The sequence below is a fragment of the Nannizzia gypsea genome, genomic scaffold (assembly GCF_000150975.2).
Source record: "Nannizzia gypsea CBS 118893 supercont1.1 genomic scaffold, whole genome shotgun sequence".
NCBI classification, from domain to species: Eukaryota; Fungi; Ascomycota; class Eurotiomycetes; order Onygenales; family Arthrodermataceae; genus Nannizzia; species Nannizzia gypsea.
The window spans coordinates 3,710,391-3,726,353 of NW_003345201.1; the positions used below are offsets into that span (position 1 = coordinate 3,710,391).

Consider the following 15,963-nt stretch of genomic DNA (forward strand, 5'->3'; position numbering starts at 1 on the left):
ATATGCAAATGAAGCTATCTAGACGCGTATAGCCGTGGCCGCGTACCAAGCAGACCGTACGTGATGAGTGTAACAGCCTCCCGTCGTGACGGATATCTCAACATATCCCTCCTATAGAACAGGATATCCCATACTACCATCCTCTCGGATATGACTGAAGCTGCAAAAAAGTGGCGACACAGGATCTTTTTTTAAGCATTCTTGCTTTCGCACCAGCAGCAGCCTTCAATGGTTGCACTTGGCCCCGGCCCATCAAGCGCAGAGGCCAGGGACAGTTTCGATCTGGATAGTCGAAGAGCCGGTTGAGCACGAGCAAGGGTGTACACGGACTGGATGACGGTACACTGTTCGTCCCCTACTGCCGGTTGACTGCAGAATCTCGTGCAGGAGAAGAGATTTTTCTTCCAGCACCCTTCCACCATTCACATCTCTTGTATCCACTGCGTCATTGGTATACACCTAGCTATCCCTGCAAGAGGGAAGACCTCCAAGGAAGAGTCATGCAGCAGGAAAAGCTCTAGGGAAGCTTTGTGCAGCCCAGCTGCAATGCCTGGGTAAGGAAAATGAGCAGACGAATTGTACCTGCGCATATGCCTACACCCAGCCTCCGCAGGTTATGTCTCACGAATAATGGACTGGGAGACTTGGAAACTGGATCGGTATCAAGCTCACATTTATACTTCGATCTTATTTTATGGATGGTTTTGTCTAATCGCCTTACACATCAGGCCCCCTTTCAACCCCTACGCGTTTGGTAGGAATCTAGTATACGCTGAAGGATACGGGCCAGTAGGTCATCTACAGCCCAGGAAAGAGCGCACACACACACACACACACACTCACGCACATCCCTACGTCTTGGACACCTACACACAGTATCTCCCTTGCGTATTCTGTGGGACATTAACCAGCGACCTATCACTGTAGGAGCTCATGATATCTCCTGTGATTTCCCTATTTGGATAATAGACTCTCAAGAGTCTTTTGTCTGTAGACAGGGGATAAGGAAGAGACGCAAAGTAAAGGGGTTAGGAATCGGACGGTGTACGGCCGGCTGTGTAGTTACGCTGTGGCCACACGGACCACAAGACCTTCAGGCAGTGTTCAGGAACAGGTCTCGCGCCGAGCATCGAACCGACGACTAAACGGCGGTTGATTGGCAGAAGGATCTAGAATTTCAATACCATCATCGGCCTTCAGATGTGAAAGAGGCGAAGCTTGTCCCTCAAGGCAACAAAAAGCGAAGAGGCTTATGCTCGCCTTGTCCGGGCAGGTAACCTGAGAAATCTTCACTGTACCCAGAAACCCAAAACACTGTTTTTTTGTCTTCGGGTCAGGCACAGAGAAAGTTGCGTCGCTGCTGTGAATGTGCGCGCCGTCAATAATATCACAGTATAAGGCGGCGGGCGCAAGGATAACTAGCTAATGAGGAGGAAAAAAGAGTTCTAGGAATACAATGCGAGAATGAGAAAGTTAAGAAAAGATATTGAACGAGGGTAAGATTCGTCCTCGATACTTCAATGGTTTCGTGAGTTACTTCTTCTCTATGACGTTCACACTACTACGTGCCCGTCCATCTTATTCTTCTTACCTGCGTTTTGGACGAATAAAGACATCTGCAGGCTTCTTTTTGCGCATTGGAGGCGGAGGAGGCCGTCTGTCGCCTTTTGGCCGCATAGGAGGGCCGCTGCTTGAGTCGCCAGCCTACCATTGATATGTTAGTTAGTCCGCTTGTTCCCCCGTTATGTCCCGAACATAAAGAAAAAAAATCATCTTTAAGTTCCTTGTTGATAGAGCGGTGTAGAGCTATGCACAGTAGACATTGAATTACTTACCTTATTGGCCGTCGGAGGGGGTGGTTCGGTAGCAATTGGGCGACTCTCGCGGCTATCTCGCGATGGTATTACAAGGTCCTGAGAAGAGAAAGTCATATCAGCAGCTGTGAGTTTGTTATCGGAACCTTGCAGACAGATCACTTAGCATACACTTGGGGGCGGCGCAACGCTGTGGGGATCCGGTTTTCGTCCTCTCGGGACTTTTGGCAGATTGGCAGTAGGTGCCAGTGCTGCTGCAGAGGAACTGTCTTCTTGCCTCTTCACTTTAGGTTCTTTCGGAGGAGTCGACGATGCAGTGCTCTGATCAAGTCGCATCATTTTTGGGTCACCCGAAGCTTGGGGATTACTCAAATCAGATCGCTTCCTTTTTCCAGGGCCGTTGCTGCGTTGAGGCGTTGTGTTCTCAGCTGAAGGTTTCTTTCCAGGAACCTGTATAAGGGGTACTTTTGGATCGTGAGCAGCAATAGCCTTCTTTTTTTGCCTTTCTACTCTCGCTTGCTGCATATTCTTGTGATGGGTCTCCTCTTTGACGATCTTATTTTTCTCCCATTTGGGTAGTACCGTTGAGGATTTGCAGCCTTTTGCAAGATGGCCAATTTCTCCGCATTGAATGCAGCGCTCGGTCTTGCAATCCCGTATCGAATGCGTCTCGTCTCCGCATCGCCGGCAAGTTCCCTGACAGGCTATTTTGGCATCTATGTTATCACAGTTGTGCGTCATATGTTGATGGCTTCCGCAATATCCGCACATAGCCAATTCATTTAGCCCAGATTTTCCCCCTGAAGGGCCATCCGGAGGGTATGCAACAGGCGTGCCTGCTGCACTTCCCAGGGGCGGCTCGCTCAGCAAAGATTCGGCTGCTGACTGGGGATTTGATATTCTGGATGGTGGTCTTGAGTTGCTGCCTCCAGCTATGGATGAACCTGGTCTCGACGAAGGAGTTGAGATAACGCCGGATTCTGCAGGAGCATCCACCATTTCCACGTTATTCATTTCCATATCCAGGCTAATCTGAGGCTTCTGCAGGATCTTTAGGATGTCTCCTTCGGTATAAAGCTGACGATCTCGGGCATCGTGGATCAAAGCTCTCCAAAATTCACCTCGGACTAGAGATTGAGAGTTTCCAAGCACCCAAAGCGATGACTTCGCTCGTGTCAGTCCAACGTTCATTCGACGAATATCGGACAAAAACCCTATTCCTCGATCAGACGCCCGAACACAGGAGAATATGATAACCTCACACTCTCTTCCTTGAAATGCATCTGTGGTATTAAACTCAACAGCAGTAAATATTGAGCTGCCATATTTCGCAGCAAACCGAGACTTAAGCTCTCTCAACTGGCCTTTGTAAGGTGTAATTATGCCAATCTTCCCTGCAAAATCGTAGTTCCTGTAATCCGCTAGGAGCCGTTCGTAGAGGCGCATTGCTACCGTAAGTTCTGCAATGTTTACTAAAGAATGGCCTTTGGCAGCACTAGAATGCATTCCCTGGACATCAAAAAATCGGTATGGCCCGAGAAGCTCGCTTCCGTGCCATGGCTTTTTCCGCAGCGGAGCCATTCCAGGACCATCTTGTAGTTTCCCGTCATAAAATGCTTGGCTTGGGAATTTGCTAATCTCTGGATGCATCCTGTACTGAGTGTCCAGAAGATGGACATCGTTTGGATGGTTTGCTTGCATTCGAACGAACAAACTTTGCTCGTACTGGAATCGAGAGGCCTCCTTCGATAACACTGTTGGAGGTAACTGTTTGGGATCTCCAACAAGAACACACTTAGAGCAGCCGTACTTGAGAGGAATGAGAGCGCTCAATTCAATAGACTGGGCAGCTTCGTCTATGACAACCGTCTCAAATTCAATGCTCAAGCTTTGGAACATTTCGTGACCACTGCCGCTAAGGGTGGAGCAGATAACATGGGCTCCGTCGATGATTTCCTGTTGTATTCGTCTTCGCGTCAACTCAGCATTTCGTGCTGCAGAATGGTTTTTGTCTCTAGCATTGTCAATGGCTTGACTTAGCTGAGCTTTCTTTCGTTTTAGAAGGTCGAATTCTCGTTCAAGTTCGGTAGGAACGGGTTCCGCTCTCGCCCTGCATTGATCAATCCTTTGTCGTATCTCTGTGAATTTGGTAGACGTCTCCTTGTGTTCGTTGAAATAGCTTTGTAAATCGCGCTCCTCTCCATTTTTCGCTGGGCCATTCTGGCTCAATTTGGCGTTGACCAGTTCGTCTAATGTAACGTCTAGCACATTCGCGTTAATGGCATCGCTTCGGCCTAACCGAATGACGGAAATCGGCTGTGTCTTCCCATTGAGGGTCTTCACTCCCTCCTTAAACCTCATCACTAGCTCATCAACAGCCGCGTTGCTAGGTGCGCAGACTAGAAGTTTCTTAGATGTAGCTGACTTGTTTGCCTGTACTGAGTCAGTGGATATTTTTGGCTGAGATACTCTTCTCTCTGCTAAGATGGGCGTTAGAATTGCTCCAACAATTGCAACTATGGTTTTGGTCTTTCCAGAACCAGGGGGCCTAGTGGTCAAAACATTAGTTGGCTGCTAAGTAGTAAAAATCAACGTTGTGGCTATTCGAACTTACCCCTGAATTAAGGTAAAAGCATCATTATCCACGGCCGATTTGATGGCCTTTGCTTGTGCAAGATTGAGGTCATAAGTGGCCAGGATAGATTTCAAGCTTTCAGGACCATAGTTCAGTATAGGAGATGGCTTTGCTTTTATAATCTCCTCGCTCAAGTCGTAATATTGAAGAGCCATCAATGCACCGTATTCTCGTTCAAGGGGTGTAAGGGATGTGATCTTTACACCAAACAGCCCACCCCCGGGTCCAATTCCACTAGCCATTGGGCCACTGGGATTAATGCGATAGGATACCTCCACTATTCCTTTCTTCTTCTTGATTCCAGATATTCTCCCGAGACAATGAGGTGCACTTGAATCAATAGCGGGTTTGTTTGAGCGGGATAGCAGAACCAAATCGGCTTCTCCCAGGCCTAGGTCTTTGACCTGTTGAGGTTCCATGATTGTGCTAACCTCCACAAATGAGTCGACTGAAAGGCGGTTCGCAACTTTGATTTCAAACTCTTTAAAAGTTGCATCCTCCCTAGCAGTTTGGAACCCTTGCCAGGCTTCAAGGATCAACAATGGCTCGAAAGTTTTTTGATACTCTAATGCGTTGGCGAAAGTATTGGAAACCAGCGTGTAGTCAGTTCGACCACAGTTGGGAGGTAGAACGCTTGCTGCAAAGAAATCCCAGCTTAATAACGTCTTATGAAGAGAAGAAAGATCCGGAGCAAGCCGTGCCCGCATATCCTTAGCAGAACGAATAATCTTTGTTTTCTTGACAGGCACTCGCTGTAGGAGTTTCTTTCGGCTTTCTTCATACGCTCTCACAGCCTCTGGTTTTAAAGATACCCGCTTTCCAGCCATATCTTCATCTCCGTTATCATCACTGTCAGAGTCCGAGTCCGAATCTGAAGAAACCATCATACTGTCCGCTGGTTTATGCTCAACGACTCCGATATTAAGGCCGCTTAGACCGGAACCTTGTGACGCTGTCTGCTCACTCATACCACGTAAAGGTAAGTGCTTCTTCACCTTGGCCAGCTCTATCATGTCGCGTTTCTTTTTGGCCTCCTTTTCCCTCTCACGCTTTTCACGGAATGACAGGACATTGTGAGCCGGTTTTGCTAATGGGGCCAATGGTGGGAGAGGTTTAGAAGGTGCGCCAAGTCGGGGAGTAGGCTTCTTCTGAGCGGCTATTCTAGCCTTATTGATTTCAACAGAGCTAGAGAGCTCAATTAAAACGTCGTCCGGAATATCAAGATCACTTTCATGTTCCTCCTCCTTAACCCGTTTAGATTCGGGTTTAACAATGGTTGAAGGGTCCACAGGTCTAGCGAAGGAAGTGATCGAGCTTTGTTTCTTTTTGGGAGGAGGAGCCGGTATAGGAGTGACCAGGGGTTTCTTATAATAGGCCTCCATAGATCTCACCAGTTCAGCCTTTTCACTGTCCGTCAAAATTGTCTTGATTTTTGCAGTCAAAGCAACATCTTTGATAACATCCAAGGCCTCCTCCTGAACCGTTGCATTCAAATCCCCAAGGCGGCGAAGCACCTTTGAAACGATCCCAACCAGTGTAGTCGCAAGGTACTCGTCCTTTAGACGTAGCCATTTTACCATGGCATTCATCGTGGTAGTTGGGTATCGAAGGAGGTTGCTCTTTGCGGAGGCAGCTTGTGCCGGGTCCGCCTCTCCAACAGCAGTAGCAAAGATCGGAAACTGATCGAAGAGAAGCTCAGCAAATTGGATAGTGTCTCGACAGAACTCCAGCATGATTGACCTATCAACACCCATTCTATGCCATTTTTCGGTTTGACTGAAGATGGTGGAGAGCGCCAACCACTGGTACTCCCATAGCCTCTGCAAGAAGTATACTTCTTTTGAGTCGTTGAGCTTCCGAGTTCTTAGTATTCCGGTTTGAGAATCACATAGGACCTCGATGATATCTGTGCCAGTTTTAAGCATTCTGGGAGCTGATGCGAATGTTTTCATGTTGGAAATCCGTCGAAAAGACCAGCTGAAACCGAACATTGTTGAGGCACAAAACGACTGTAGTAGGTGAGAGATTGCTTCCTTGCGCCCCAGCTGACCACTGACAGCTTTTATCAGATCCACGGCGGCCTGATATGTATTTAAGTCGGCAGAGAATAATGCAGATGTCAAAGAACCATTCGTCTCCTGAGCCCTAAATAGTTCATCAAGATGTTCAGGCCTAAAATCGGATAGTCTCTCAAGGATCTGGCATGCGAGATGAGTAAGGTGGCCATATATGACATTAAAATGTGTCTTTTCCTTCGTATTCTCCCCCTTTGTCTGGAATTTCTCAAGCCCTACGAGAGGCAAGATACCCCTTAGCGCTGCAGAGGAGAGAGCTAAATTCTTTTCATCAAGGTGCTGGACTACCGCGTCCCATATAGGTGCCGTATATGTGCTAACGCCGTGCTGTAGTGTATTTTCACGGAGAATGGTTTCATAGTCCGACTTGAGAGACTGGCATTCCAATGCTAGTGTGTTCCGTACCACATCCATACAAAGGGTAGAAATCTCTACCTCACTCCCGTCGACATCAAATTGTGGAGGGTTGAGGAAATGTTTGATATTGTCACTTATAACTTCCATCATTTCGGATAGAACGATGGTGGCCACAGAACCTCTTGAATCCTCATTATCCGTGAAGCTCCGCAAGGTACGGTAAAGAACCGTAAGCCCACTCCTGAAGCAATGGTACCTGACGATGGTAGGGAATCGGGACTCCTGGAGGCGGTTGAGAAGCTGGTGAACTAGGAACCGACATGCTTGTGGCTGGTGGGTATTCTTGAGAGACATGATAAACGGATCTATCCATGACAACATATCCCTCAGGGGGGACTCAGCCAACGACTCGTCATTTTCAGTAGCCATTAAAAATCTTTCATACTGTGGATTGTAAAAAATCTGTTCGATAATAGCTTGTGGTGAGATAGTTTGCATGGCATCCCAGAAGTCGTTTGGAGATTTCTTCAGGAGAGCATGTATCGTGTTGATAACCGATCGTAAAGCCGGAGCTTGAATAGCCAGGTGGTCAACAGATAGTCGGCAAGGGTCGAGCTCAAGTCCTCGAAGGTTATGGGTGATTTGGTCCTTGTTCAATCCCTTAATTATGATAGTGACTCCACGCCATAGCGAGTCAACAAAGTCCGGATCAAATGGAGGGCTGGACGCCCGACGTAAAGCTGCAAGTAAAGGCTCCTTGATTGCACAGTCAAACTCCGTAGTCGTCGGTGGCCTGCCTAGCTTTGACCAAGTAAACACAGCCCAGTCATTTCTATGTTTGTATTTGTCGAAAAGAAACTGCGTAGCGGCAGGTACATATTCTGTGATTTTTAGAGCGCGTGAGCTTTGTACCATCTTAAACGGCTCGTCAAAATGTTCATGGAGAAATGCATCGTTCCCTAGAACGGGTGTAGAGCTTAGAGCTTCAAAAATGGAGAGCATAGAGGCTCGATCGAGTATGCTTATCTTACGCTGCCCAGGGGGGATACTCGCGAGCATACTGGCAGCTTTATCCAGGTTCTTCCCAACTCTGGCTATATCCCAATCATCCAGCATTTTACTGAACTTTTCCACCTCAGACTCATCGTAGCTTTCACCCAAAGTTTCAATTAGCCATATTTTCCCTTTGTAGTATTCTTTGATGCAAATATCACATCTCTCCAATGTCTCCTCGAGACGCCTCCATATCCATTGCTGGTGTGCTTCAACCTCTTCGCCGCTGAAGGCAAGTAGTTGTATACACGAGAGGAATTTCTCTCGACGGGCGGCAGCCTCCGATATTCTCTCAAGTATATCAGCGTTCGTCTGAGCACCACTGGTCTCATTGGCTTTGTTATCATTTTCAGTGTATTTGTTGTACTGCTCCATATCACTGTCATTTTTACGAGGGCACAGAAGGTGAAGCTCTTCAGGCAGGCTCTTTAGCTCCCTAATGCAAAATAAGTGGTTAAATGTTAGCCAACACATATCCCTTGACAATATAGCCATCATATATAATAAGAAAAATAAATAGAAGAAAATGAGACCAACTCGAGCGTGTTCATTAATTCCGCCATCTTTTCACCTCCGTCGACCTGCCGGCCGTCATGGGCGCCCGGAAGAGCTGAAAACTTCCCTTAAACGCGTTGACTTCAGGATAGGCCCGTTTCTTTCTATACAGTATCAATTTATCTCCCCTTCGCCGCTGACGCTTCACGTTTCCTGCCGTTTAGCTCTTCGATGGGGGCTCGAAGGTCGAAGCCGCGGACTTGGGTGTAAAATAAAGAGCGGACGTGCAGGATGACAGTTCTTCCTTCTTCTCAAGAGGCACAGCAGAACATCTCTCACATTAACTAACCATCTGAGGTCTAAACAAACAATCCAAAAAAAAAAAAAAAGAAGGGAAACAAAAGATAATAATAAGAAGAAGAGTCAGTCTATAGATAATAATTGCGGCTGGTGGTGGCAGTGGAAAAAGGCAGCGTGCGTTTGGCGTGTCACACTGATAAGGCCGATAACTACCAGGCAGTTTAACTAGCTTAACTAGCAACTTTTTGGCGCTTATTTAGACTATTTGAACCTCCAACTTTGACCAACCAACTTTGCGGCTTACAAAGGGGCAACAAACCCCTTTGTTCGCTATTATTAATAGCTGATTGTTACCTACTCCCTACTTATGATCTACATGCTTACCCTGCACTACTCTACGGGGATCACTAATATCTACGGAGTAGAAGCTATATGGTTGAGCAGTTATAATAGTCAGAATATATACTGTTTTCTATGCTTTGCATTCCTGCCCTCGACAGGACATATGCATCGTTATAACCAGGATGGGAATATGTAGAAGTAAACTGCAAAGCAAGACAAGATAGAAAAACAAGGCTAAGCAGGCGCCTTTCCTCGGGCAAGTGAAGGGTATTCTCTCGATGGAAGATATCTTTATACAAACAGGCAACCTAGAGCCCAAAAAGGGGGTGCATAGATGTAGCGCAGAAAATATAACGAGGAATTATTTGCTTTTCGCGCTCAAGGGAATAAAATTACAACACAAGGAAAGAAAAGGAAAGTAAAGGGACGGAAGTGATATCATGCGACAAGCGAGAAAGAAAACAGAAACATAGCCAAAGACCGAACTGCAAAACGCCAAGCGGAACGTAGGAAGCTGGATGAGACGAAGAGGATGAAAAATGCAACGAGGAAGTCGGTAGGGTGACGCAGAGGAGAGCAGGGTGAGAAATGGTATCTGAGATGGCTGGTATTTCGAATTATTGAGAGTGTAAAGAGAACCGTACAAAAGAGAAAAGAAAGTATGGAAAGTCGTGATAACGTGCGCGCATTGAATGAGGGCCGTCGGAGATTAGTAGCGGAGGTTGGTGCTGGTGCGTATGTGCCAGCCGATATGGACCGTGAATCGTATATATACACCTAGTGTTCCTGGATCGCAGGATGGCCGTTGTGTTCGCCTCTAACATGGCTAGATTCGATTCGGGCTAGCATCGCCGCCGAAGTGAAATCACTGCTGGCTTCGAAGCTTGACCTGACTCGATCCACCGAGGATCTGCAGCGATCTATCGACGGCCTTACACGATCCCGTGGTGGATTGCGCTCTTGCTCTAGTGACTGGTGGGCTGGAGGCCGGAGATCCAAGCTTGCCGTGTAAGCAGTTGTGTCACTGCCATTTTGGCTGCGTGGGTTGTGGGTTGTTGCGGTTGGCGCAACAGAAGGAGGATAAATGGGGCGCTCCTCTTCCGGTTGGTTCGGATCTCGCTTTGGAGCAGGTTTTTTACTTTGCATGTCCCCCGAGCCTTGCGCGGCAAATGCGTGTGATGGGGGAACGTAAGCCTCATACTTTTCAAGATAGCTGTACTTCCCAAGCGTCACTTGTTCGCGAATAATGTCGACATCCCGAGGGAAATATATCTTCTGTATTGACTTGATGGTAAATCGTGGTCCGAGGCACATGACAACAGTGACGAATGTGAGAGCCCAGAACGAAAGGCTACCGTAGACTTCGGCTGCGGCATTGTAGAACTGGCCAGCCGATGTGGTAGCGGAGTAGACGCCAGTCCAGAACCAGATGAGGAGCGAGCTCACGGCGTTAATAAGGACAGTCAACCAGTCCCAGCGGTAAGTATTGAGCAAAACGTAGGTATTGCTGCATACAATTGCACATGAGGCAACGTAGATTCCCATTCGTGTACGATCACTGAGGTCCAGGCCGTTTTCGCTGACGTTCTGCCCTGGGCGGAACAGGAGATACGTCGTGAAGAAGCAGATCACAGACTGATACAGCCCGTCCAGCATGTAAAGCCTGCGAATATGTGGTTAGAAGAATTCAACCCTTTAAAAAAAGATATTGTAATAGACGTACCAGAACTTGGTACGAGTCCACTCCTTCTGTTCGATGCCATTCTTGTAAAGCTGTGGAACAGCAAGAGACACTTTGTCATCAACGTCCTGGTCAAGAATGCCCATCAAGATAACAGGTAACGAGGTAAATGCAAGGTTAACCAGAATGATATAAGTGCCGTCGAAAAGGTACGAACTATCAAAATTGTTATAGATGGAATACCAAAACAAAGCGCATGTCCAGACAAGGTTCTATACCATACATAGTTAGAAAATGACGTCAGTATCAGAAAGAATGAAAGAGGCGTACCTTGTAGAAGAAGTTTGCGAGGGTCTCAGCAATGCGACGATACGACCATCGACCATGCACCAGAATCAAACGTTGTAAGTAACTGAACTGTCCAATAGCATAGTCCGAAGACATGACTGCTTGTCGTCCTTCCTCGCCAGCAATACCAACGCCTACATCAGCTTCTTGGATCATAGAAACATCATTGGCGCCATCGCCGACGGAGAGTGCCATCACTTTCAAGCCTTCCTTGACCATCTTAACAACCTGAGCCTTCTGCGCAGGGCTGACACGGCAGCAGATAACGGACTTGCATTGCTTGCATAGGAGAAGAAACTTTTGCTTCAGCTTATCAGTGAGCATCATCTTGAGAGTTTCTCCGTCAATGACAAGTGCGTGCGTGGCAGCCGGAGGTTCATGGTTCTTTTGAGCTTCTCGAAGCTCTGCGTCGGATCCTGTAAGGTTGAAATTCGCGAGGTGGCTATCAAGCTCGGTGGTGGCGGCATCGATATCATCCGCATCGACATTAAAGATAATTAGCTCCATATCGCTGGCCAGCAGGTTACAGGAGAAGCCGATATTGATAGCGGTCTCGACCTTGTCTCCTGTCAAAACCCACAGCTTGATACCAGCAGCTCCGAGCAAAGAAATAGTGTCTGGAACACCGTCTTGCAATCTATCTTCAATGGCAGTTCCTCCGATTAAGGTAAGTTCACGCTCAATGAAGCTTGCCGCTTCCTCAAGCTTCTCGTCACGTTCATCAATGGCTTGGGCAGCATCCTCATAAGTCTTATTCCACTCTTGGTACTCCTCTTCCGAGAGGATGCGCTGTCCGACACAAAGCGTTCGGAGACCTTCTCTGGCAAAGACTTCAAGTTGTGCTGCTGTGTTCTTTCTGAGTTCGGCTTGCTTACCACGAGAAAGGCGGGAATATATTATACTATCAGCACCCTTGCAGAAGAGTATGATTCTTCCATCAGGCATTCTGATGATAGCACTCATTCGCTTCCTAGTGGAGTTGAATTCCAGAGTATTAAGAACCGTGTATCGTCGTTCCTCACCCATGACATTCAATCGGATATCATCACCAGTTCGGCCTAGTACGGTGAAGCCACAGTCTCGCGCGGTAGATACAAGAGCTGCTTCGTCAGGCGATTGGGCCTTGAAATCAATTCTGGGCGGGTCGCCTGGAGTGCGTTCTGTGATGACAGTATGGCATAAAGCGAGAGCAGTCATGAAGTTGGCGACGGCATTCTTCTGTTCTTCTCCAGATGAGCCTGTAAGATCAGAGACAAAGTTCGAAGACACAAAGGTGAGCTCATCATCGTGGAGATATGGGTTGTCGTGAATAGCCCTAAGCTGCTTCAACATTGACTCTCGTGACCGTGCTATGTCCTCTTTGGCCTTTCTTGCAACTTCCTCCACATTGATTCCTTGTCTGCGCTGCATACCAGCCTGCGCTTCGGTGTAGGCTTCACCATAAGCAACGCCATTGATCGTGCATTTCTTGAACTCCATAATATTCTGGGTCAGAGTACCAGTCTTGTCGGAGAAGATATATTCAATCTGGCCAAGGTCATCTGAGATATTCCAAGATTTGGGTGTGCAGGGGTATTCCAGTTTTTCGTAGTACATGAAGGTATCACTGTGGATAAAGACGGCCTGGAGAGTACGTATAATTTCAAGGGAGACGAAGAGAGAGATCGGGACAAGATTCTGGTACAGGATGAGGGATGCCCAGAATGTAATGATTCCATCGACGCTGGGTCTACCGCCATAAGACCCAAACTCGAAAAAGTTCAAGGAATTGTTACCCTGAGCCCACGTAGCCCCCTGCACGATACCCGAAATAAGACACATTCCAAAGAGTATAATGAAATTGTAGATAACGTTCCAGTTGAGATCCCTTGCCAGTCGAGCGCTTTTGCGTGGGCTGAGTCCAGTATTGAGCATAATCTTCGTTTGCAGACCGGTGTAGATGACAACCGCAAGGACCCATTCGGTGTTTCGCAAGTTGCAGCCACGAAGCAAGACGTTGTTGATGGTGATTGCTTCCACCATCTCCTTTTCCGGGGATTCCGGGTAATTAGGGTTAGCCTGATTCCATTTGATAGCACCGTTGTACTGGTAAAGATTGGGATGCGGCTGCTCGCTCTCGATAACGAATTGAGCCCCTTCGCAATCTCTCGCGTGTTTGACGGCACGCCCGCAGTGTAGTGCCTGTCGCACTTTCAAGTTGGTTTCTCCGTCAAGATTCTTGGTTTCAACATAGCAGCCGCCGTCCGGATCGGAGGTAGACAGGACCACCACATCAGCTGGGATTTGCTCTCCATTATATATTCGGATAAAGTCGCCCACTTCTACGTTTTTCCAGTAATCACGTTTAAATCTGGCAGATCCGGATGGCTGCCATGACTTATTGAGAAGACTGCCGTAGAACTTTCCCGTAGGTGACATGGGCGTGTCGTTGAAAGGAGGAGGAGCGCGTGATTCAGCTTTACCGTTTCCATTGACGCTCGGAGACGGGAGAGGAGTCATTTGGATATCTTCATTGCCATTTCCAGGACGGTCTGCCTGGTATGACGGTCGGTAGGAGTAAGTTGAATTGCGGAACTCGGGTCGTTGAGTAGCTATCGACATTCGCGGCGTATCCTCAACGATTGGTTTGGGTTCAGCCTTTTCGCCCTTTCTAACACGCTTGAACCACTTCCAGGCCCGCCTGACTCCCCTTGTCGTCGCTTTCTTAATCCGGCGCCATAGCGACACATTATCCTCTGTAGAATTGACGTTGTTCCAGCCCACCAAGCGGTGAATGGGCGAGTTATTTAAATCGTTGTCCAGCACGGTTCGTCGCCAGTCTTCAACGCCCTCTTTCAACGCGGTAACCGTCAGAATGGAGATAAGTGGTACTGATCCCAGGCCAGGGTTTGAAGCACCAAAAAAGGAGAAAATCTGCAAAAGTCCCACAGATCACAATTGTCAGTCATCTATAAAGAAAAGAAAAGAAAAGAAAAAGGAAAAGGGAAAAAAACAAAATTATAATGGTAATAATGATCATGATGAGAAAGGAAGAAAAGAAGAAAACAAAAAAATAACTCACACTGAGGATGATGGTGAACAAGAAGTAAACATTGGCCATGTTGTGAAATTGGTAGTACAAGTTCTTCGGGAGGAAACTGAGAGGAGTGTACTTGGCCGTCCGAATCTTGTTCCGTCCAAAACTTATCGTCGAGTTGCCGTTCTCGTCTCTCTGGTGAGGAGGAGGTGGTACGTTGACATAGATCCGCCGCGTCTCCGCCTCGTCTGAGGCTTCGGAGGGCGCACTGCCATTGGGGAGGCTGCTGGCATTGGATCTCCGTTTCTCGTCCCTTGAACCTGCTCTCTGGTGTAGCTTATCGATGATAGAAGTTCGCTTTTTCGAGCCTTGCCGGCCGGGACGACGTTGAGTAGCCCATCGCATCCGCTTCGACGGCTTCGATACGTTCGACTCGTCCTCACTTCCAAACTGAACCACAGCCATGGCGTCCTTCCTAGCTTTTTCTTAGATATTGCATAGAGTATGGCCGTCCAATGGGTCTTTCTATTTATTTATCCTTTTCGTATCTGTTCCTTTGGTTCGAGCAATCGAGCGTGTGCCGGAGTACGGAGAAGTGAGAGGTTTCCTTATTTAAAAAAAAAACAGGCGTGGTGTAAATAAACGCAGCCGAAGGGGGTATATAGAGACAACGCCGGAAGGGCAGGGAACGACCACGACAGCCAGGAGAGGAGAAACAGACAGCCAGGCAGCCTGTCAGGGCTCCTTCGAGGCCTTTGGGAATTGGTCCGGCAGTCGTACGCAGCGAGCGCGTGGAATTCCAGGGGGTGCGTTAGAAGAGGGTCGGTTCAGGAGAGCAGAAGCTGCGAGACCGACGGGTCCATAGGGCGATTCCGCAGCACCCCAAGTCCGACCAGTGCCAGCTGCAGAGGCCGACTGACTGACAGAGTGCGAGATCTTCGTTGAGAGCTTCGTCTATCTCTCTCTCTCTCGAGGCTGAAGAATGGTGAAGTTGAAGTTGAGGTTGATTGATGCTTCAGTGGCCAGAAGACGCAGACGGAGCGACGAGAGAGTCAAAAAGGGACGCAAGCAGAGCCTTGAGACAGCGCGCGGCAAAGGAAAAACAATAATCAGCAGCTTCCGGTGTCTGAGTCCGTCGCGGCGGAGCAAAAAAAAAAAAGGGAAGAAGAAGAACGAAGAAGAAGACGAAGAAGACGAAGACGAAGACGAAGAATTACGGGGACGAACCAGAGTTGACAGGCCTGAAGTTCAGCTGGGCGGGCTTCCTTCGCCTTGTCTCCGTAACTACACTTTAACTTGCAGCTTTGCGTGCTTGGTTAACTAACAGCAACGTCTCTGCCTGTCTGTTGATTACTTGTCCACTTCTCCAGGCTCGCAGGTTACATTAATTATTACATGCGCTCTCTCCAGGCTCCGGCTGGGCGCAAAAGGGGCGGCAGGCCGGCCTCATCCTCCTCCCTGTGTGATGTGTTGGTGGCCGCCTGCGGAAGGCTGGGCCGGCGGAGTTACGCTCATGATACTCCGTACATACATATACTACTCCATGCGTCATACGGAGTTTACGTACATCTGTGTTCGTCCGCGCTGGCTGATGCTGGACAGCCGACCTGTGATCAGGAACAGCGCTGTTTGACCTCGGGCCATGGCATGGGGCTTTGTCCGTCCGGCTGGCTGGCTGCGGGCTGGCGGAGTTCTTGATGCCCGCCAGACATGGACAGACAGGAGCAAGCACGGAGTACGGAGTATGGGGAAAGGAAACAAGCAAAATAAGGGCGAAAGGGCCTCCGCGAACTCGAATCAGGGGTGGTGCCGCGCCAGGGATCATGGTCATGCATGCGTCTGGCTAA

At 48.2% G+C, this 15,963-nt stretch overlaps 3 protein-coding genes across 3 annotated transcripts; 1 reads left to right on the top strand and 2 right to left on the bottom strand.

Annotated features, from left to right (window-relative positions):
- Positions 1–1,587: 1,587 nt before the first annotated feature.
- MGYG_01361 (helicase SEN1) lies at positions 1,588–8,497 on the bottom strand (the record flags this gene model as incomplete). The annotated part of the gene is made up of 5 exons (XM_003177231.1): positions 1,588–1,704; positions 1,836–1,913; positions 1,986–4,362; positions 4,429–8,370; positions 8,472–8,497. 5 exons carry the CDS (start codon positions 8,495–8,497, stop codon positions 1,588–1,590), a joined length of 6,540 nt encoding a protein of 2,179 aa, XP_003177279.1.
- Positions 8,498–9,848: 1,351 nt separating this feature from the next.
- On the bottom strand, positions 9,849–14,581 carry MGYG_01362 (phospholipid-transporting ATPase 1; the record flags this gene model as incomplete). The annotated part of the gene is made up of 4 exons (XM_003177232.1): positions 9,849–10,734; positions 10,795–11,024; positions 11,083–14,013; positions 14,162–14,581. The coding sequence occupies 4 exons, from the start codon at positions 14,579–14,581 to the stop codon at positions 9,849–9,851; spliced, it is 4,467 nt and encodes a 1,488-aa protein (XP_003177280.1).
- Positions 14,582–15,098: 517 nt separating this feature from the next.
- On the top strand, positions 15,099–15,963 carry MGYG_08928 (hypothetical protein; the record flags this gene model as incomplete). Its single annotated transcript, XM_003177233.1, has 2 exons — positions 15,099–15,396; positions 15,734–15,963. The coding sequence occupies 2 exons, from the start codon at positions 15,099–15,101 to the stop codon at positions 15,961–15,963; spliced, it is 528 nt and encodes a 175-aa protein (XP_003177281.1).